The sequence below is a fragment of the Corvus brachyrhynchos genome, unplaced genomic scaffold (assembly GCF_000691975.1).
Source record: "Corvus brachyrhynchos isolate BGI_N302 unplaced genomic scaffold, ASM69197v1 scaffold142, whole genome shotgun sequence".
Classification (NCBI taxonomy): Eukaryota; Metazoa; Chordata; class Aves; order Passeriformes; family Corvidae; genus Corvus; species Corvus brachyrhynchos.
Window position 1 is genome coordinate 149,944 of NW_008237226.1, and position 24,302 is coordinate 174,245.

At 38.7% G+C, this 24,302-nt stretch overlaps 1 protein-coding gene across 6 annotated transcripts in view; it reads right to left on the reverse strand.

Moving 5' to 3' along the window:
• Window positions 1-24,302, reverse strand: part of CACNB2 (calcium voltage-gated channel auxiliary subunit beta 2) — a 231,219-nt gene that overhangs the window by 149,409 nt on the left and 57,508 nt on the right. For 2 of the 6 annotated variants that reach the window (XM_017729191.1, XM_017729185.1), the window contains exon 1: window positions 2,026-2,795. The exons of 1 other annotated variant lie outside the window; for it this stretch is intronic. In XM_017729191.1, the coding sequence (XP_017584680.1) occupies window positions 2,026-2,106 (81 nt within the window). In that variant the 5' untranslated portion in view covers window positions 2,107-2,795. Of the gene's footprint in view, window positions 1-2,025; window positions 2,800-24,302 lie in introns of those variants that run through there. 3 more of the 6 variants (XM_017729193.1, XM_017729184.1, XM_017729192.1) reach the window with 2 other exon arrangements.

Here is a 24,302-nt window from a genome sequence, read left to right on the forward strand (position 1 = left end):
GAAAGAGATGAATGCAAGACAGATAAAACTATCTCCATCGTTTTATAGCCATTAATTTCTTCATTTAGCTCAAACAACTATCCAGTTACAAATGTAAATTACTAATAGAATACACTTAGTTAAAAATTAAGTCAGAAATCCTTACAGATAGTTTTTGCAGAAATTTTGTGGTTTTTATTCAACGGAAAAAATTGCATATGAAGTAGAAGTAATCCCAGATGCTACAATGGTTTGGATGCAGCATCTATTTCTTTATATAGCACACAGTTGCAATCATGTAAGTTGTCATTTTTGAACTGGAGTTTTCAAATCAGTTTATAGTTTATACATTTCACATGTGCAACTATGGGTTTAATGAAACAACTAAAGGTCATTAATGTCCACAACGTAGGGCCATGCTATGATAGATAAACTCTGTATCAATCATCCAGTTGAAACGATTACCAAAATTTACCATTTTCATGACAGCATGTATCTATTTCCTTTTTTTATGCAAATTGGTAATGAAAGGATGGAGAGCAAGAAAGGACTTATTTGTTTTATCCTTGGTGACTATTCCACAATGCAAAACTATTGGTAAGAGTAAATATTTCCACATTCTCCAACATAATCACCAGAAATAGGTATTTGAATACATACATATACCTTATATTTAAATAGCCAAACTTGTAACCCATCATATCTGCAGACATATGAGATTTCTACTTCCAAGAAGAGACACTGTGTATGTGAGCAGTTTGTCCCTCAGTACATAAATTGGGGGATACAAACATCTCTCAACTAGGCTCATATCATAGCCTGCTTCATGAACACACTTAAATTTCTAAGTAATCTGAAACTTAATGCATTTTCACAGCAGGGAAGGGAAGGGAAGGGAAGGGAAGGGAAGGGAAGGGAAGGGAAGGGAAGGGAAGGGAAGGGCAGGGAAGCCGCGTGCAGGCAGATGGGGAGCAGCTGAGGCCAGGCATGGCACAAGGATGGGAAGGGAAGTAAACGTAAGGGAAGGGAAGGGAAGGGAAGGGAAGGGAAGGGAAGGGAAGGGAAGGGATCTGAACCTCAGAGCTGGCAGTGGCATCCTTTACTGCTGAAAACCCTGGCACTGTAGACAAGGTAATGCAGTTATGAGGAACACTTGGGGCAATATTTGGGACTCAGTGAGGTCACTAAAGAAGCCCTAAAGCTATGTACTGAGCAGTTGCCAGCATTTCCAGGACTCTGTGTAGACCTGCAATTTGATGATACTGTGCTTATTCGGTAGAGCAGGCTGTGCACTGGTAGAGTTGTATAATCATCCATGATGGGGGTAAGCAAAGGGCACTGTTTCTTAGTCAGGAATTGTATTTCATGGCTTACTTTATTCTCCAACAGGAATCCTAGTTTCTGATACAGAAATAATGGATAAGGACAAAATAAAAATGTATTTCCTTACTTAAAAAGAAGAAAGTCAACAGAAAAGACACCGAATGTGGACTCCCTCATCCCACTGTGTATTACAACTTATTAACAACGTACCGAAACAACTCCTGGGACTTTATAAATAGTGTTTGAAGATGTGAATCAAACTACATAGAAGAACACCTATAGTATCAAACCACTGAAGTATAAAAAAATAGAAATTAAACTACAGTTATTCATTAATCCCATGAAAATCTTTAAACCTTACTCTTTAAGCCTTAAGTCTGCATCCAAAAATCCACAAAAATTTTTCAATTGATATAAAAGTATGTAGCACAAATGCTTTACTAGCACAGATGGAAAGTATATATAAGAAACAAGTAAGTTGAAAGTCTGTCGTAACATTTCCTAGTACAGTTCCTTCAAATTACCAGTGTTCAAAATAGTCTTTTTTTCTTAATTCTTAGAAATATTTTAAATAATTACGATCTTAATGATTTATAATCTTTTAATCTACCTTATACCTCAGTCTGTCTAAGTTTATACTTCCACATATATAGAGAAAAGCATATTCATATATACCTGAAAAATCCACACTTATAGAAACTTTGTTCATGCTTCTGTACTTACCCAGGACACATTTTTAGCCTTGGGTGTTTTTAGCATGGCAACATGCAAGGCTGAAACAACCAACAGCAGCCCCACCAGCATGGAAAGTCAGATGGAGGGGTAGTCCAGGTGCCGTGGTTACCCTAGGGTGTAGAGTTCCTCAGCCTGGCTGACACAGGCACACAGAGCATGTGGTCAGGTAACAATAAAAAAAGTCATTTTTCTTCCCGATGTATAATCCAGTCAAACCGAGACATACCTGTCTTCAGCAGCAGCTGCCTGTATTTCTGTATATCCATGAAATCCAAAGTTGGCTCTTCCCTTTGAAAAGTTAAAACCAAAAGTCCAAGGGACTTACTCCCACACACACTTCACCAGCCCAGTGAGAAAATGCAGAGTCCAGTTATCCTCCAAGCTTCCAGCCAAGCATTGAGCTCGTAGGAGAATGAAGCCCAGCACTGGAAGCCACTCGCCTTCAGAGGATGTCAAAGACACACACAGCTGCTGGCTGCACTGTTTAACTGCTGCTATGCCTGAATATTTCACGACCCCAGGATCTTTAGAGTAATAAAGAGAATTAGGATCTCGATGTCAATAAATAATGCATGCCAACAGCTCGGGCAGGTACCTGTTGCACCATCCGTGCCCGTGGCGTGGCACCCCACAGAGGGCACCTGTTCTCGGAGCACCCTCCTGCAGCGCTGGGCTCACCGCTGGCACGGACGCGCGTACCAGAACGGCAAGCAAAGGCAGAAGATCACTGTTCCTGCTTGTTTCTCTTTGTTCCTCTGCCCTTCTGTCCTTTTACTTTTACCTCCTGTCAATCTAGATTACCAGAGCAGATCCAGGCTAAATTTTGCAACTATCAGTAGTGATTAGAGTGAGTTGATTGAAATCGGATTATACAGGAAGACCTCTGCTTCCTCACTCAGCACACGGGCCAGTACCATTTGCAAAATACTTATGCTTCACTGCACAGTATGAGAGCATTTGGAGCAGTCCATTGTAAGAGAAACAGTGCAGGGAAAACAAGCCAGACCGCACCGTCTTTAAAAATGAGAGAAAAGGGGTCCTACTTTCAGCAGCTGCATGAATTTACAGGGGAGTGTTTCAGACCATTTCCAGATGGAAGAGTTTGTTGGAGTCTCATGGATTCACCAGAAAGCATAGTATATCAAAGAGTGGCACTACGTACCCAAAGTGCTCTGTGTACCTGCTTGCTGCTGCTCAGATATGGATCCAGTCCAAGCGCACCTACGTGGCATCTGAGCACTGAACTTGTGAGAAGCATCATCTTTCCCTGGGGGAACATCCACAAATCCCACTGACAGTATCTACACCACTCACCAAGAGCATTTAATTCAAATATTCTTTTTCCAAAGTATATCATTATATATACAAGGAAGGTTACCTGCCTGAACCATATTCAAATATATATATATATATATATACATATATATATAAATTTAAATGCAAATACGAGCTATGAGGTAAAAAGGTACAGTACATCCCAAAATTGTGATATTTTGTCTTGAAAAGAAGAAAACAAAACACAAAACAGAAAAGATGGTGAAACAGAACAAAGGAGCAATCTTATAAAAAGCAATTTTAAAAAATGTACAAAATTAAGTCCAGCTGACAGATACTCTGAATGTGACAGACAGATGCAGTTTGCATTACAACATACAACATTTTTCTAGGACTTCCTAAATAAGAACTTAATATTATTATCTACTCATGATACAGACCTAGATTATGCTTCAAGCATCATCTGTCACTTTACTGATTATTTAACGTATTTGCATAAATGCAATGGGTTTATGATTCCAAGAATTCAATTTGTGGATGGTCTGTGATTTATTTGTGGGTATTAAAATAATATTAATGTCTTTTCCAAGGTGGCAACATAAATTTCTTATTTTGTTAAAAGAAACTCTAGAAACTGCTTATGCAACTGGCACAGATAAAATGTGTGTATTTCCCACTGGAAATTACTATCTGATTTCTAAACACTTACAGTCTTCTGCTTTCTGTAGTCCACGTTGTAGGTAATCAGAAGCTAAGTCTGATACACTCTGCGTTGCATATACTAGAAAGAAAGTTTATATGCACACAGTTTTTAATTAGATCCCCCCTTTTTTCGTAAGTCTACGTAAGTCATGGAGCTGAAGCAATATCTGTAATTTTAAATGATTGGGACTAAAATAAAAGAGTGGATGATTGCCTTCACTAAGTGCACTGAGATTCAAATTCTAGTAGTTGGACGGGTGGAATCCAAAGGTGTATGACTGGATATAAATCCAGCAGTGTGGAAACTTTATGCAGTGAAAAAGTCTCAATGAGATGTTAAGCAGTTATTAGAAACAGTTCTGCTTCAAATATACCATGTCTAGACATATTAAAGAAAATATTTCACAGAGAAATTACTTTATTCCATTCTGAAAGTTAAAGAATATAAGTCTAGTGTCTGTTACATCAGCATCGAACACAAAAGTATCCTACAGCACTGTCACTGGTGTAGAATGGATTAGATCAGATCTGTCCCTATATACTGTGACAATAAATATACACTTGGTTCTACACATACAAGCTGAAAAACAGCTGGTATTTGAGCTTTCTCCTTCTTAATGTTAACTCAGTTCACAGAATTTTAGAGCAGCAGCTGCTAATGGCTTGCCAGATGCGCTCAAATAAAATGAACTAAAGTTATTTCCTCACACAGAAGGATTTTGAAATACTGACTTTTACTTTAAGCAGCTAAATAAGGACCAATAGCATACATTAAAAAAATCCTACTGCTAAAATATAATGAAATAAAAGACAACAAGGGTTGAAAATTGAAATGCTAACAAGACTAGAAAGTCCAGAAATCAGCCCTGTTATAAGTAGGACCTATGCTGCAATCTTTAATTCCAGAGGACACAAATCTCATTGTAGAAAACAGAAGGTCCTCGTAAGAAGAACAATGCTGAACAATAAACCTAAAATGACAGAAATATTCTGCACCATGCATCCTCTCCTTTCAGATGTGGCACTTTTTGTACAGTCACTGCAACATCGGATAGTTTTTCTGTATTAAATGAGCGTGTTTTCAGAAGAAGCTTGTGAGGGAAGCTGCTGCTGTTATTCTCATCTGATAGCTGGAATATAAATTCCAGATGAGTCCATTAGTTAATGAGCAATCTAGTCTGAGAGGATTCTGGTCTGATCCTTTCAAGAATTTAACATACTGTAATGCTTTCTGTATTTAGAGCACACTTGTGGACTTTCTCTGTATTGCATACTCAGCAGTTCTGGACACAAATCTTCATCACTTCAATTTTGAGATCACAGACCTGTTTTAAGCTGGGTATTCCCAAATAGTTGTACACAAGACACTTAGACTATTAACAGAATTTCTGATTTAAGAAAAATGTTCAAGCTTGCCAAAAGCCAAGTAAGTACCAAAACTATTTCCATTTTATTCATAAAACTATCCTCTCTCTTCCTGCCCTACATTTACTTACTTAGCTCTGCCTTCAGGAACAAAGTGGTGTCTCACATCAAGAAAACTGAGGTTTTTTTCCCTGAATATCAGCCATCCAGTGATGAATACAGCCGTGATCTTAGGAAAAATAGAATTTTGCTCTTGGTCTTTAAATACTACATTGCACCATATACACAGAATTCTAGGGTGTTTTAGCTTTCAAATAACTGACTTCCTAATCTCAATGCTTTCTTACACAAGGTTTTCCTTTTTTTATAGGTTTTAATAAAAGTTCCAACACCATCACCACCAGAAAAGAAACCATATGAATGCATGCATTGATTTTGACTGCAACAAGCTTCCCAGCCACTGTCCTCAGTTCAGAGCTGTGGCTGAAACAGATGCATGTTGCCCAAATCATTCATTTTGGCTCTTCAGAATAAGTAGATGCTGGAATTAATGTGTCTTCTCTCTAGATACAAAACAGAAATAAGATTGTGACCTTGAAAAAAAATGCTTCAAATTTGCTCATTAAAGTTTGTGAAGCAATTAGATGAACATTATAGGAATGCATTGCTTAATGAAGATCATTAAAGAAAAGCCTTTGCATACATAACACACCGTGACATGGGCTGCCAAACCATAATTACTGTTCTTTACACAGAGAAATGGCCAGGCCTCAGAAAGGATGGGACACATGGTCTGCTTACATAGTGGAAAGATACTGCAGCTTAGACACTGTGCCCTCCTGCTGCTGTCCCTGACAGCTCTACATCTCAGTGGTCATCCCTCCCTGCCACCAAGTGACTCGTGACTGCACAGCCCAGCTGCTGAGCTCCCCTCCAAGTCCTCTGACTCCCAGCCTCCCGTCCCTCCCCTGAGTCCCAGCCAGCAGTGCTATCATATCACCACCCAGCCTGGCCAGCAAAAAAAAGACAGCAGCAGACCAACCCCTGCTCGAGGCAGATCCCCACAGCCTATTCCAAATCCTACTTGTACCTAGTGTTTCTCAAAGGATCAGCTTATTTTCTCTAGTCTCATTCAAAATAAAAATCTTCTGGAATATAGGCCATGGTTGTACAAAACCTCCAAGTTCCACAATTCAGAGTCAATGTGCATGGGATGATGAATGGAGGAGTCAGGCAGCAAGGCAAGAAGGCTGCTGCCCAGCTGCTACAGTCCAGCAGAGAGGGAAGAAAATGGGAAAAGAACCCCCAACTGCAAAGCTGTAAAACCAACCAAAATTCAGATAACTCAAAGTTTGATTCAAAAATGGTTCTTCACCATTTGTCATAGTTTAAAATCATCATTCATATTTTCAAAGGACATTATCTGAGATAATGCAGCTGACTCAGAGATGATGTTTCTCGGAACAGGAAGAAATTCTATGGATATTAATAACCTACAGTATCTGTTTCTGTAGTTAGTTTCTAAGGTTGGTAGGATAAAACTTCTTTTCATATCCGTCCTATTCAGCAGCACAAAAAAAAAAAAAAAGTTTCATAATAACGCAGGAAAGTGTAAAAAACATGGCTCACCACAAGAAACGGAAAACAAAAAGTATCTGATTTTTACTGGCTTCTGCATCATGCTTTAGAGGTAAATGAAAAAGTCACATTCGATATTTATAAGTAGAAAATTAATTACATGCTCATGGCAAAGGAAAGCTTAAAGAGTATGTAAATGTAGTATTTCAGTGGTATTTCAGTTCATTGTATATAAATAATAATGGAAGTACTAAAAATATTCAAGGAATTGAAATTCAAGAGTTGGTGAGTGCCACACATTAAATTGTAATCAAAATCACTAAGAAAAAATAATAAGAAGAAACTATCAGTAATAAATGGCAAGGCAAATCAAACCTTTTTGTAAAAGAAGATGTACTAAATGTTAAGAGAGGTGTCAATTCCTGAAGTAGCATATTAATTCAAAGAATGCTTCTATGAAACAAAATTCCTCAAGCCTTGGTGAGCAAAAGGAGCTCTCGTATCTCTTCTTTTAAAAATGTAGTAATTGTTTCTATACCTGAAAAGTTTTGTATAATTCTTATGTAAGAAAATCAAAAGTACAGCGAGTACACTATTGAACTTACTACCCCAACCCATTCATGTGCATCTCTCATCCAAATATATTTACATTAAATGTGTTTTAATGCACTTATTTGAATAGCTGTGTAATAACCTTTACTATGAGTTACTGACATGACTTGAATATTTTCCATTTTTCTATTCTTTGTCTTATGACCACTCAAACAGTTCCTTCAGAATACACAAAGGACAAAAATAACAAAAGGAATTGACTCATTTGCAATATTTTATACAACAAAACAACAAAAACATTCTACACACACAAGCAAAGCCATGAAAACTATACCAGTGCTTGGGGAAACAAAAATTTATTTTAACTTTTTCTTTACTTCTAACCCTAATTAAATACACCATCAGAGGATACTGTTTTCCTGTGGCAATCAATTGAAAAATGTCATGGACTAAAAAGCCAAGTACCCTAGACTATAGCAATAACAGTTTATTATATGTTGCTGTTAGACAAGATCATCAAGCATTTCAAGCCCAAATTGCTGAAAACAATAGAGGTTAGACGAGTGATATTCAAAATCACTACTAGAACTGTGAAAGCCTTTCAGACAGTTTAATTTTAAACTCACACAATGTTGTCTTTTAATCAATTAAATCATCAGTGAAAAGCCAGTTTAAATCAGAGTCTGTTCTACTATGTCACATCATTCCTCAGGGACAAGCAACATACTGCAAAGCACAGATTTCAAAACAAAAATTCTCTCAAAAACACCATTAAAAGAAAAGATTACAGTATTTGAGTTGAAGACCATGCATCAAGAAATATTCTGTCTTATACAGCCTTTTTTAAATCTCTCTTTTCTCATGCCTATTTATATTTGCTACAGACAAAATGATATGATGGATCATATCATGCAGGGAAGACAGCAGGAGTGGTGGGAGCAGCCAGTCCAGGACAGATCAAGGGAAAGCACTTGGCTCTGGCTTAGAGTACCCTTGTAGTTAAAGTCAAAGAGACATTCTGGGGAGAAAAGGCAGAAGAGGGGACAAAGAAAAGGTAATTAAATAAAGTTCAGCTTGGCCAGGTAATATTTATGTATTATATACACAGATTATCCTCCTGGGCTGCCCAACACAATCCAATATAATCAAGAGAAGTGTACTGGAAAAAGGCCACAAATTACATCATACTTCATGCACCAAATTAAACGTTCCAGCAGCAGAGCAAGCTCAGGAGCACATCTTGGGCATTGAGGGATGAAAGCAACCAGCACATGACAGAATGGTGGGCAGCAATTTATGGTGCCTGTAAACAGGAGTGTCCTGTTGTCAGTAGTGCCAGAGAGTGGCCTCCTGAGCTCAGAGGAGCCAGTGGGACAGACCACTCTGCAAACCCAGATGAGTTCATGTCAAGGAAAAATGGGAGAGATTCTTATAAAGCTCATAACCTGCCAGAAACATCTTTATCTCAATGTGATACACAGTATGTAACACTGAGGCTGCAATCTATCTTCAGCTTAAACTGTTGAAGAGGCAACATCACTCCAGCCTCCTCCTCCTCCTTCTCAGAAGGAAGCAGGAAGAGGCAGGCAGGAGGCAGAAGGAGGCAGAAAGATGCAGGAGGAGGGAGGCAGTGGCCACAGCAGCAATGGGGTCTCCTAGGGTCTCTAGTTTGTCTTCCTTCACAGCAAAGTGCAGCCACTGGCAAAGTCTTGAAACTTAATTTTCACAAAATGTGTGAAGCCAGATCTTCCCACTGATCTCTGAGACTTTAGAGCATTTGGAGAACAAGTTAACCTAACACAGCAGCAGCCCACATGTTCCCATATATTCTTGGTGCTGGGCTGGCAAAGACATCCTGACTCAACAAGCTGAAACCAATACAGAAGAGCTAGCCTTGGTGGCTGAGAATAGTCCTGGTCATACCTTCTCCAGTTTCCTGGAGTTTGCATCTTGTTTTGGCAAGACTCCATTACAATTCCATCAAATAGGCCTTAAATTCATCCAATTTACTTGCCTTGGGCAACAGACTTTACCCTTCTGAGTTGTGAGTAACTGGCACATTTTATTTTCTCATCCAGTTCAAATTGGGAGATGTAAACGATTCCCCAGTCCAGAAAGAAGGAATTTCTTATAATAAATTTTTCCCTGGCCCTAATGTTCACTGTCACTAGTCAGCCCTGCAGCTTGGCCAAACTGGTCTGTAGTGTTATGATAATGATACCACACTGCACCACTCAGTTTGGGAAGTACACTGAGTTCTGAAGATCAAACTGAAAATGTTAACCTGTTGAAATCACAGCGAGAGTTTTGCATTTACCTCAATAACTTAGTCACTTATATTCATGGAATCATAGAATTGTTTGGTTTGGAAAGGACTGCAGCTCCAAGCCCCCTGACATGGGCAGTATGCCATTCACTAGATCAGGCTGCTCAGAGCTCCATCCAAGCTGGCCTTGAACACTACCAGGGATGGGGCATCCACAAATTCTCTAGGCAAAATAAATTGTTATATTACAAATTGTCAATGTAATTTGCTATATTAAATCAAGGAACCAGATTCAGTCATTTATTAAAAAATTTTTAAAAATTATTTTCCTACTTTTAGGGCAGAAATCCACATTTTATGTGATAGCAAAGTGACAGAGAAGTTACTTTTAATTTGTGATTCAAACACCTTTGTATATGGAGAGCACCCCAGACACTTGCCACACGCACACAAAAAAGAAAATACAAGCTCTAAAGAAATTACTAACACTACAGGTTTTATTTTGTGGTCTAATTTGTCCCTTTTTAGATGCTTTAAATTTACAGCATGAAATTAGAGAAACTAAACAGAACCCACAGGCACATGTACATGTGATCATCATTCAATCAGCAAATTGCTTAGGGTCTCACTGACTTTGGCAGTTTTACAAATTTTTCATTTCCAGCTGGTTGAATTGTTCTTGAAAAAAGTTTACTATTTTACTGTATTAGTCATAAACCCCTTTTCTGTCTCATCTACCATCCATGTACTCTGAATACATTTTTTTCTAGAATATATGACTTCCCTAATGCCAAACAACTACCCCATTCCTTTTGTATTTTTACAGTATCTAAGAAAACAAAGAATTTTTTCTGCCTCTAATCATGCCATTTCTCTAAGAGTACAGGAAGTCTTTCTGTTCAGTGTTCCTGTGACACAGCCTCACAGCAACAACTGGTATTGTGAGCAAGGTTTGCACAAGCAGGCAGAGATAATTCCTTTGAATCCAGCCAGAGCTCTGCTAAGAGTGACTGTAGAGAGTTCACCAAACAAAAACTGTCTCTGTGATCTCTGCCTATACCACAGGTAAATATCACTATTTCTGGAAACAGTTTTTATCATCTCTGTTCTGTCTCCTTTTTATTTCTTTCTTTGAGAAAAACTTATTTCAGTTCATGTCTGAGGTTTATTTCAGTCTACAGTACTTTGGCACTTCAAAACTCACAAGGATCACTTTAGCCAGCTTAGAAACATAAATAAGACTGGGGTCAACTCCTTAACTATAAGCAACAGTGTTGGCATAAAAACACGTTGACATGATGTCTTATCTCTTTGAATCCAAAGCAATTTCAAAAATAAGTATAAAATAAAAGGAAAATATTTGGCATAAACACCACATTTTCAAATGCATACCTGGAGGAAGGGTCCCCTGCAGGAGGTCTGCAGCTGGCAGGAGCTTGGCAATGGCAAGGCTGATCAAGGACACTGCATTTCAGATTTACTGTGCAATTCTCCAGCTCTCCTAAGAAGCCTTCTTAATTAATTTTGGATTTGGGGGTTTTTTTGTGTGTGTATGATGGGGGGGGGAGTTGGTTGTTGGTTGGTTGTTACATCTTTTTAATTTTTCAGAAATCCTACTCCATATGGATGGGAAGATGTATCATCATGGATCATAACAAGGGAAACACTTACTTTAAAATGTTTCTTGGCAAGCTCACTGGAGACCCATTTAAAAACTGCTGTCTCGGTTCCCCCACCAGTGACTGGGACACACAGACTCATGTGACCCTAGGACACCCTTTTCCAGGGCAAACCTTATTACCATTGGTCACCCTGGACACATGTTGGACAAATAGCGTATTTCTTAAAAGATAGAGTGAATGAATTGTTTGACTCACAATAGGCTTGGATGAGGTATGTTGTCACCCAGGAGCTGTCCAACCCTTGACACAAGCCCATTTAAGATTAAAACAAAAAGAAAAATATTTCCTTAAAACTTCCAAAGCAGTCAACAGTTAAATGTTTTATGAAGACAAAGGGAAGGAAGCTGAATCTTTCCTTTCCACAGACTTTCCTGTGTTTCTATTCCATTTTCCATCTTTCTGCATATCTTAACCCTCAGGGTGCAACCCTCACTGTGTAACCCTCACTGAGTATCTCTTTTTGGTGAAGCACTTAGCATTTTATAATTAACCTGATCATTGAATTCTCCCTCAACATTCGTCACTGAGACTTAATTTATTTTCTCCTGTGGTTATTCTTCTCTCAAAACAAATCCTGTTCTGTTTCCTCAGAGATGCAAATATTTCCTTCTTAGACAAGGTATCATTTCATGTGCTTGCCTGGTTTAACACACACTTCTTTTCCCCAGTCAGGATAACATTTCTCTCATTTCTGCTGCCCTTGGGTGATGTGTCGCACCTGTTGTCCTCTCCTAAGGTATAGGTTGCAACCTATACCTTATATGTTTTATATGCAACCTACACAAATATGTTAGTCCTTGTAGAGACTGACTTACTAAAATGCAAATAGGTTTAATAACTAATGGCATGGTGACAATTCAAAAGATAAACATGATAATACTTTGACAATTACCAGCAATCATTAGACAATATAGTTTCATTGAAATTTGCAAAAGTTCAGCTGTGTGTTTTACTTGAATTACGGTACTGTGGTTGTAGACACATGCAAACGTATCTCTAATGAAATTAAACATGCAAACGTATCTTTAATGAAATTAAAGATATACCTTTAATGCAATGGGGCAGTAGTTCATAACAATTGTAATCATTTCCTCCACTGAAGAAGGTGCCATGAGTGTGACTCCTCTCCACCTACTTTTTCTATACACATGGCAAACCTCCTCCAGGTCTGCTGACTTCTTCTGACATCCTCTCTAAATTTCTCTTTATCATGCCTCTACTTCTTTCAGTGCAAGTATCTTATTATTATTCCATACAAACATGATCTAAATTAATCTGATTTCTAACCTCCCAACTAGAGTTTTGCTGATAAGTTCTTAAAGAGTTGCATGACTAAGCCTTTCTTTCCTTAGCTGCAGCACCTTATATTTGTTTACTGATGCTGGTTTTGTGTAGGGTCATGCTGTTTCAGCACACTTTCAGTATTCCGGGAGAAAATGAAGACTAAAATCCATTAAATTAACTGTATTCAACATTTTTCTTTCTTCTCTTTTGGACAACCTTTTACTATGTTGGATTCTGATTAAGCAGATAATTACTCCAACCAGTCTATTTTCTGAATCTTTTGCATGGCCTGCAGTGACACAAGCCTTAGAAAGAATGCTGCTCTTAGAAACAGTGAAGTACCCAGTGTAAGTAAATTCTGTGGCTCACAATTCAATGAAAAGAATATGAAGAGTATATTATATAGTACATACAGCTCACATTAACAACTGGGAAAACAAGAGGTAAACAGAACATTTTTAAGTCAGTAAAAGCAGAGGAACCTTAGAAAAGTTGTACTCACAACTTACTAAAAAAACCTCATGATCTGAAAACATGAGAAAAGTGTTAAAGAAGAAGAAGAAAGATATTTTGACTGGGATGGTTTCTGAAACTAACAAATGGAAATAGAAAAGCAATAAATGAAGCAAGATGTTTCTACTGAAAATAGAGGTATCAACATCTGCTATAGTCAACCAAGTTCTGTGCACAAACGCATAAGCAGAGAAGATTACAAAATGTGAAGATGGTGAGTGTTCTTGCTAGCAGTCTGGTTATAAACTCTGAAATAGACTTTACAGAGCCGATGGACAAGATGAAGCATTTCACCAGCTGTAGAATAAAGAGGTCATTATTCCCATAAAGATAGTAATTTTCACTACTCTGGAACAGATCAAAGTGTGCAAACACTACCTCCAAATTACTTATTCCCAGAAGCAACACAAACCCCAGGAGCATTCCTTCTCTTGCATCACGCTCTAATGCCACACAGAGCGCTCCGAGCCCCACATGCACATGTGAACATAGATGCATGACTGCAAATACACTCTGCAACAGATTCTTCAGCTGTTAAAACAAATAGTATTTTATCCAAGTGAAGCAGCAGAGTGGTTCCATCTAGAGGAAGAGTGTGTAAAAACTACTCATCCCTGATGACTAGCTATTTTTAAATAAAGAATAAGCATAAACTACTAAGACAGCACACTCAGTATAAAGGCCCTGCTAATAGCTTCATTAATAATCTGTTTCTTACATAAGTTTGTATTGCATGCTTGGTTAACTGGACAGAAAATATGATGTTTAAGCATCAGAATTATTAGCATCTACAGTCAGGACAATCTGCTTCTATTGATGATGCAACTCAGGATTTCTGATCTGTGAGTGCACATTACTGGGTCATGTGGAGCTTCTCATCTACCAACACCTTCTCCTCTGGTCTAAGGACACCAAGTCCTTCTCCTCAGGGCTGCTTTCAATCTATTCAGAATACTCTCTGACTAGCCTTTACCTGTTCTTGGGATTGCCCTGATCCAGGTGCAGGACCTTGTACTTGGTGTTATTGAAATTCATGAGGCTGGCACAGGCCCACCTCTCAGGTGGAACAAGATGCCTATGAATGTCATCCCTTCCCTCCAGCGTGTGGAGTGCACCACACAGCTTGTTGATGTCAGCCAGCTTGCTGAGGGAGATCTTTATCCCACTGTCCATATTGCTGACAAAGATATTAAACAGTGCCAGTCCCAAAACCAACCCCTTAGGAATTCCACTTGTCACTGGTCTCTACTCAGACATTGACCCACTGACCACAATTCTTTGAGTGTGACCATCCAACCAATTCCTCATGTGCTGAGCGATCCATGTGTCAGATCCATGTCACCCCAGTTTAGAGACCACAATGCTGTACCAGACAGGGTCAAATGCTTTGCACAAGTCCAGGTAGATTCACAGAATATTCTGAGCTGGAAGGGACCCACAAGGATCATTGAGTCCAGCTCTAAGTGAATGGCCTGTACAGGGACTGAACCCACAGCCTTGGTGTCATAGGTTAGCAAGCATAGTCCCGGAAGGGACGTCCTTGCTAAAGGGTGCTTACAGTTTCCTCTGGGAACTGATAGAACCTATCAGCTGGCCCGTTTGAATATGGACAATTCTCTAAGCCACTTAAAGTTGTGATCACCTCTGTGATCCACACTAGAAGATATTCAATGCGATAAGAAACATTCAACATTCCAGCTGCAAAGCTGCAAGGCCGAGGTGAGATTAACCCTTTTTATTGCTGTGAAGAGCTGAAAACCTGAGGGAAGAGAGAGAGGAGATGCTTAAAGCTGAAATTCTGTTGTGAAGCTATGATATATCAGAGTATCCTGTTGTAATTTCATGAAGATATGGGGGGTGGAGTGTTCAACTCGTGAGCAGAAGCACCTGCGTTGAGATAGGCAGATGCTGACGCAGCTGTAATTTCATGAGAAGTTTGGACAGGGAGAGATTGACCAGATGAGGACTTTTGCTCCAAATGGGAAAGGAGAAAACCTCAGTCCCTAGAGATGAACCAGATGAGGACTTTTGCTCCAAACGGGAAAGGAGAAAACCTCAGTCCCTAGAGATGAACCAGATGAGGACTTTTGCTCCAAATGGGAAAGGAGAAAACCTCAGTTCCTAGAGATGCTCCCAGAGATAGTCCTAACGATGAAGATGATGAAGACCCTTTGCTCCCAGGGAAGGAGAAGGGCCTCTGTTTTTGTTTCTGAACGGCTCAACCTTAAAATTGTACCCCAAAAAACTTCAAGAGTGGACCCTCGAAAGCAGTTGCGGGAAAAGCTGCAAGTCGGGGGAAAGGACTCACACGCAGGCAGAGAGACTCCTCTTCCTAAATGGACTGAACAATATTTGGAAGTGGGCGGCTGTCTCGTTGTGATAATGTTTTCATAGCATGAGCAAGAAGAGACTTCTCTTTCTAAATGGACTGAACAAGGTTATTATGGAAGTGGTAAACAGACTGAACATCTTAAGGGTTGTCTTTTCACATTGTCAGTGGGAGAAGGGAGGAAGGTGGGGGGAGGAAGAGAGTTCTGAAGGTGGTATAATTTTCTTTTCCTTCTTCTTTTAGGTCTGTTAATAAACTTCTTTATATTCTTTCAAGTTTGGTGCCTGCTTTGCATTTCTCCTAATTCTTATCTCACAGCAGATAAACAGTAATGAGTATTTTGGACCAAACCACTACACTAAATTGGTGTTTCCGCCCAGTTAAAACCGAACCCGCGACACTTGGTGTCATTAGCACCATGCTCTGACCAACTTGCCTCATCCACCAATGCTGTAATCAAGTTGTAGAAAGACACCGAATCTGTCGGGCGTAATTTGTCCTTAGTAAAGCCATGTTGGCTGTCACCAATCACATCCTTATATTCCACGTTACGTAATGTACAGAATTATGTTTCCCCTTTTCCAGTCGGTGGGAACTTCCCTGGACTGCCACAACTTCTTGCATATGATTGATAGTGGCTTGGCCACTTCACCTGTAAGTTCCCTCAGGCTCCACAGACGCACTTCCTCAGGTCCCATGGACTTGTGGACCTTCAGGTTCTTTAGATGGTCTGAAACTTAATCTGCTACAGCAGGCAGTTCTACATTTTCTCAGTTTCTGCCTTTGCCTTCTGCGACTTAGCTGGTGTGGCTGAAGTGTTTTTCAATGAAGACTGAGGTAAAAAAATCATTGAGCACCTCAGTCTTCATGTCCCAAGTACCCAGGACTCCTGTTTCTGTCTGGAGAGGTCCCACATTTTCACTTGATTTTCTTTTATCATCAATATACCTATAGAAACTTTTCTTGTTGCCCTTGACATCTCTGAGCAGATTTAATTCTATCGGGCTTTGCTCAGTTTTTCTGTATTCCTTCAAAATTCCTGTTGGAAGGGGATGTTTAATCACAACAGAACAATTACAAGACTTTTTCCCGAAGAACATCTGCTCAGTGAAGCAGTCTTGCTCTGTTCAGAACTCTATGAATCTATCTTTTCTATTCAAACCTAAAAGTGTTCTTTTATTTTCCTCTCATTTCCCTATTACTAAGTTTCTAATTTTATCACTTTGGTTTAGTATAAAGATAGTAGGAAAGACATTAAGCATGGCATTCTTCCATAGAGAATGCAGGGGACTCAATTAGTATTGTAAGACAGCCAGTTAATTTATTATGACTTCACAGTCTCATAAAATTGTCGTGGAATGCCAACTCATCAGAAAATGTATTAAAATTGCCAAGAATACTTAAATTTTTCCTCCACCACTGAAGTCAGTAAGTATTGTGCTCAAAGACATTGAACCCAAGAAGAGCAGAAAGAAAAAGTAACTACTGAAGGGAAAAAAATACATTCAGGAAAGGAAAAAAGAACCAAACCAATTAAACACTAAGAACAAAGAAGAAAAACATTTTACCAAGTGAGGATGGCAAAGTTCACTGTGTATGAAGTGGGAGAAAAGACAGAGGAAAAAAAGCTGAAAAGAAATGAAGCATGAAAATGGGTTACATTTTACTTGTAACAATCTCTTAAGTTAGTTTTAAGTGTTTCTTTTTAAAAAATACTCTTTTTTCACATTTTGTTAAAAATGTTATACTTCTGCACACATACTTTTGCAGCAGGATTCTCCTCAAGTTTTGTGGAAAGGAAGCGCCTCAGGCCTCTTTCCATATGATTTGTTCACAGCCACATGATGAATCACTGACGGGTTTGGAGACAGAGGTTACAAATCCCAATTCCCACTCATTAACTCCAATAGACTCATCATGGACCATCCAGTGATTGAAGCGTACAGCTTGTTGCAAATCTGCAACTTATTTTCAGTAATATATCACAGGTGTCAGAAAACACAAAGCCTTTTTAAGAACACCTTACTTAAACACAGGTTCAGAAAACTCTAAAATTAAAATTTGCATAAAATTCAACTCAAGGGTGCTACTGATGAAGGAAAAGGAGTTTACAAGGAAAGCCAGCTGGTTTCACACATCTAAGGTCTTCTTGCCAAAAACAATGCAAATAATGTCACGACTTTGATATATCCAAATTAGCAGGAAGTAACAAAAATAATGCTCCATTTAAGCGACAGTGAAATAGTGATAGAATTACCAAAGGAATTATGAACTCAGCCTTAAGAGATGAGGGTAGTGGAAAATAATTTGAGTTCTCTAATTCTTTACTTCAGTAAAAAATTAAAATCTTGATGATGTTGCTGCCTTGAAATTTTACATATTTTAAATCTTTAACTCAAGAAGTTACATTATACACAGAATGAAAAAGGAATGACAGCAGGTCCTTATTGTGGATATTGTCACAATATTTTGTCCACCAGCCATATTGTTATATAATTTTACTTCAAAATGCACACTGAGCTGCAAATGTTCCATTTAATTCTCCTAAATGTAAGATTCTTTTTCAAAAGAAGCCCCTTTTGCTAGTTAATCAAATTCTAAGGTTGCACCTAGGAAATGCAGCAAGAAAAAAGAATTTAAAGAAAGGAGACAAGAAAACAGAGGTTTTGTAGTCCAAAATCTATGCTATAAAATGGAAAGAAATCTTTTAAATGGAGCCACAGAGTCCAAAAAAAATTATGGCCACTTAATGATGTGAAAAGTAAAACAATTGGAACAAATGTGTGAAGTTTCACTTGAAAGGACCGGAGCTGCAATCAGAAGAGTTTAACATCAATACTACTCCCGAGCATAGTGAATATGGGTTATTAGACAGCTGTAGCAAAATAAATGCAGATGAAGAGAATTTATTACTTTTCATTTTGGGAGTGCAAAGTTTGACAGTCCTGGTTTGGCTGGTATACAATGACTACGAGAGTCTTGGTGCAAATCCCTCGCTCTTTAAGTATTGCCACATTGGTTTATTTCACTTTATTCTCAGACTGTCTTCTTCCCATACTATCAAAACAAAAAATTATAAAATCAGGGTATAGAAAACATTCAAAAGGACTTCTCAGAGACAACTTAAATACAGAAAATATCGCCTCAAATCCATAGATTATGAGTTCCTTCCTAGCTGAGGCACCCAGTACTGAGTGGAGTCACTGAAGAAAGTTAAAGGACTTTTTCCTTTTCCAGCCAGTTCACTTAAGCTGTAAATATAACATGTTTATGCTACAAACATTCCTTTAAATGTCTTCATAACTAAACCACAATTTGTTTATACTTTCTCTCCTCCTCCTCAGCATGTGCTTTTCTGCCTACAATACAATAGGAAGAAAATCATGGATGTAAATTCTGATAACAGCTCACCCACAGCTGCCTTAGCCTGTAACTTCTCCTTGTGTCCTTGTGAACAGCTCAAACTTCCACTAAAACTGACAAAAGCAGCAACGGAGAAAAGAGGGATAGATGCAAGACTAGAGTTAATGGCACAGGGGTGTCAGGGGGTCACAGAAATAGCCCTGGCAGGTGCCATCCTGGGCTGAGACTAATGTCATCAGAAGCAAAGAAGTTTTCAAATGTGTATCAAGAATTCTGCAGGTCAAAACGAGAAGCATGGTGGAGAAGAGTAAAAGAAGTAGCTCTATCTAGAAAAAAATAAGTATAAATCAGCAATGAAGAAGAGAAAGGGAGGTGGCAAGCAAAAGGAACAAAGGAAAGGACAGCATCTGCTACAAAAAATAAAGAATGGTCTGGTGAGAAACATTATTAAGTGATAGATAGAAAAGATTACGATGTCAGAAGGAACAGAAAAAAAAAGCCCTAGTACAAATCTAAAAACACCAAAAAGAGAATGCTCCCTCAGGAGGTCTGAAATATCCTCCAGACACAGGCACAAAGAGCCTGACGTCTGGAGCCCACTCACTGCTGCAGGCAGAAAGCTCTCCAATTACAGTCCCCACCATTAGAAAAGAAGCATCTTGAAGCAAAACCATACTAAGGTCCTTTAATTACATTAAACTAAAATACACAGTACAAGCCATACCATAAATTTCACTACTAATGTTCAAATAATTTTTATATTGTTTTGGAATGCATTTTTAAAGGTTTTTTTTCTTTTTTATATCAAATTATAATAGTACTTTGTTAAGATTAGAGCCAGAGTAATGAATATTTGCCTTCCAGACATCATCTCGATGCTTTATCAAATTAGTAATATATGTGAGAAAAATATTTAAAACATCAGCTCAGACTTATTCTGAATAGTCCTTCCACATAAGCAAAAATGTAATTTGATAATTATACAAAAGAACCAAACAACAAAAGCCCACAAAAATTCAAAAAGTCAACCACATGAGTTTTCAAACATATCAGTATGAAAGTCAGCGGTTGGAAATCCAGACAGCTAAAGATTTTAAGCTATTATTTAAAGTACAATGGATTCCAAACCCACGGCTTGCCTATCCAGACTATCATGTTGGTCCTCCCTGGCCACGCTCACCTACTCCTTGTTTACATAGCTGTAAAAATGGCAGTAAACATGTACTCTGTGAACGCACCTGCATCCCGAGAAGCCAGGAGGCTCTGCAGCACATTGGGATGCTCAAGGGGCTTGGAATTACCTGTCTGAATACTCCAGCAGATGCCTTCCAGATATGGATTTGGTCCCTTCCATGCACAATGACTTGAACAGTCTTTCAAGAAACTAACCTCTTCCTTGATTTCACTTGCCATGGATTAAAAAGTTCAGTCAACCCCTATTATGTTGCCATAAAAACAATTCTTCCAGTTTGGTCAGCAAGTTGAACCACAGCAAATGAGATCACTCGCAGCAGTTAGAGAAGGCAGCACACATACAGTCAGTCAAAGTAGTTGACAGAATTGCTCTGCTCAGAAACATGCAGAGTCTGGAATTATCTTGGACTCTGTGTCCAAACAGCCTTCACTTCCGGACTCTTCCAGGGAGAACAGCGAGCTGGAGACAGTACAAGATTTCGGAGTGACTTCCATCAGATTGCAACTTGTCTTGAAGGCTGGACCAACAGTGAATAGACTGGACTAAAGTTTGAAAACAAAATAAACTGGTCAGTCTTTAGGCTCCAGTGCTTTTAGATGTTCTGTACCATGTAGGCAGTAAGAGTTGTGAAAACATTTCTGGGCAACACATAAGTAGTACTAATGTTTTAGACTTCACTTCCAGAAAGAGATGACATTATTCACTGGAAGGACTTCACTCAGCTGCTCCTCCATACCACTCCAAACAGATCCTATTTGACAAATGGCATGACCCCAACTCACAGACATGACTGATGGAATAAGGTGTAGACATTACTTGGAACTATCTCCAACTTTTGCCATGAAAATTTCCAGTGTGAGGGTCTTTATTTCTGGAATTGAGTATTAGCACGCAGTCACAATGTTCTTACGACAGTTCCTACCATTAGAAGCTGCAGGTTATTTCACACCATATTAAACACATCACATTAAATGACACTTCATGCCCCTATCACCCTTTCCAAAGAAACCACAGATGAGGAAAAGTGGAAATTTTGTGGATTCAGGCATTACATGGTGCCAGGATGAAGGAAGAGTCAACGATCAGGCAAGCCAAGCGAGCTCTCGTGAGCCAGATTTAATCTTGTTAACATTGTGTGGTCTGCACACCACTTATTAGCTGCAAAACCTGGCAAGAAGGAAAGAAGGATACAACCCATCCAGGCCTTCAGTTTTATCCCAGCACACAGATGCAGGACTAATCTCTGTGCATGACAGTCCAACATGCAGGAGGATCACAGAAAGGAGCAATATATGAATGCAAATATTTTATCTATCAACAATGCTGCTCCTCCAAAAAAACAATGGGAGCCTGTGTAACTAAGGGTACCCAAAACATCATCAAAGCGATTGATTATGCGTAAGGTTTGCACAGCTTTTAGGACCCAGGCCAGAATGAGCTGTATTGCTGGCACACAGTAGCCAGTTAGGTTTGGCCATATGTTTCAGTTACATAAAGTACAGTACCTTAAAATCCCCAAAAAAATAAAAAAACCCAAACTTTCAAGACAGATCATTAACAACTACAGTTCATAAGGAACTTCAGAACTGTAAACTAATAACCCAGAATAAAAGTCTAATGTTTTTCCCCAGGGAGTAAGACGTTAATAAAAAGGGTCATATCTTGGCTCACTTTAATTTCAGTGCTTTCATCCCAAAAGAATCACACAGTACAACCTCAATTAGTCCAATGCCATTGGGAGTGCCAAAAAAATTTAATAATAACAGGTTTGGATAATCAAGGATTCAAACAACAGAGAGAATTTTCATTGTAATTAAGTTATTTAAGAACACGGTCATCTTTCACGTAATAGCATCCAGACCAAAAAGATCAAGGGCAAACTTCATTTCACTTGTCCTAACTAAGACTTAGCAACCTTCTTCTTTGTAAACAGTTAGTAAGATATTCAGAACACCATGAGGTCCACCAGCTTTGCACAATACCCTCACAGAAAAAAGGTACAAAGCTTAGTACTTTATAAAACATTCACTAAGCACCTTTCTCTCCATTACCCACAAACATCAAAATACCCGATGGAGTTCGTGGGATTCTGTCTAGATAATATTATTCACAGTGGCTGGTGCTACTGCTAAATAACAGTAACAAGGAGTAATGAAAGGGTGGGTGATGCATCTCAAGAGGACATTATTTTCATACGCCCTAAATTCCACTGGCATGGGAGAGCTGACAGGAAGTGTTTTCAATTTGTAATTCAACTTCTGTATAATTGTGGGAATATTATCAAGTATCTGCATAAGAGATATCCAAGTTTTGATTTTACACTGAATTGATGGTTAAAAGTAACTATGCATTGGTTTTTGCATAGTTTATACAAAATATAGTACTATTTAAGTTCTTTCCTTTATCTCATCTGACGCTCCATACTTCTGCCTGCTTCTTACAGTATCAACTGTTGCACTGGTGAGAACAAAATACACCCAAAGCCAAATCAGCTTTGTGCAAAACAACTATGACCACACTCACATTTTCAGTTGTTTACATCTCTGCAATTTGTTCTGAAGGAGAGATTTAGGGTTTTTTTAACAATTCAATTCTCTCCATCAAATCCCTACACAAACTTTGACTTAGATTGTACCTATTTATGACCTTGCTTGTTCTGTGATCTTTTCTGTTCTGTGAATTTTTAAGCATCTCTAAAGGACCTTTCTATGACACAGAGAAATCCACAGTAATTCTGACAACAGAACTGTATCTCCTGATACCTTTGCTCTTTTCTCGTGCAACAAGCTACAAGCTGCTTGTTGCTAATACTCAGCAATTTCAATTTGCAGCTTATCCTGATCATTGCAACCTCCTGTTTCTTATCATGTCTATCTGAAAACTGAACAGAAGAATAGAAGAGGCATGTTAAAACATAAATTAATTACTTGAGGGTTATTATGTCAGCTGAGTATAATTCAGACATATTTCAGCTAGTATTTGATCTTTTTCATTACTAATACTTAAGCTTTGGTGCTGGCCTTCCTTTTGGAATTTTTTGGAGCCAGCCATTTTGCAAGACAGAGCAGTCATATCATACCTGAGGAATGAAATACCCTGTTCTGGAAAGCAAATACACCATGTAAAATATCAGGCTATACTTCTGCCACTGTACTACTGCTCTTTTTCAAAAGAACTACCCCACAAGATTATTTTTATGTTTCCTCAGGGCCTTTCCAATAATTTTTGTGCCCAGTTCAGAATTGCTTATAACTTTAAGTGATTTTCAGTTATCACCTATGGATAAGTAGAGATGTCCTTTTCTAAGGACTCCACTTACACAGAGCTACTACCAAGAATAAATACAAAATATAAAAAAAGAAATCAGAATGGTCAGACTACCAGTCTTTCAATACTACCGGTCATCTAAAAATAAAACCATATCCTTGAGGATATGAACAAGTTACAAGAAAATAGATGGCAAGACTCATACCTGTTAAAAAGATCCTTGTGTCTTTGGGCTGTAAAAACTTACTTCACAGGTACTTAGCACTCTGGTCAGTCATTCAGCTATGCATTAAAATACCTGCCTCGGTCATACCCTACCAGCTAATATATTAGGAGTGAAACACACAAGTTAACATCATACTAATGCAAATGAAAACTTACATAGGAAACCCGTACTCGCCGTCGGTGCACCAGCCCACAGCACTGCATGAAGAGGACAGCAGACAACAATCAGTGTGTGCTTTCACCGAGCTTCGGTCATTCCTGTCTCCTCTGAGACACTGTCCATTTCTCGTCACTTTTCAGTCCCAGATGCAAGGGAACAGGTAGCAAAACAGTCACCCTTCAGCTCTGAAACTATCCCTTTAAATTATTGTGAAGATAGATGAAACTTACTTTCTCTGAATAAATCAGTCTCTTCTGTTTCCAACGATTTAAAAAAAAAGGCAGAAAAAAACCCCAACAACAAAAACCCAGAGGCACGTCTTTATTTCCTTAGCATCCAGTTATTACAAAGCAAATTCCATATTCCTGTACATCCTTTACTACACGTGGCGTAAGGTTTGTATGAACCATTCTGAACTTAGGAGAAACAGAGACATAACAAGATCTTCATATCTCAGACTACTGCAACCCCGGCTTTCTGAAGGTCTCTTGCTGCTGCTGCTGCCGCTG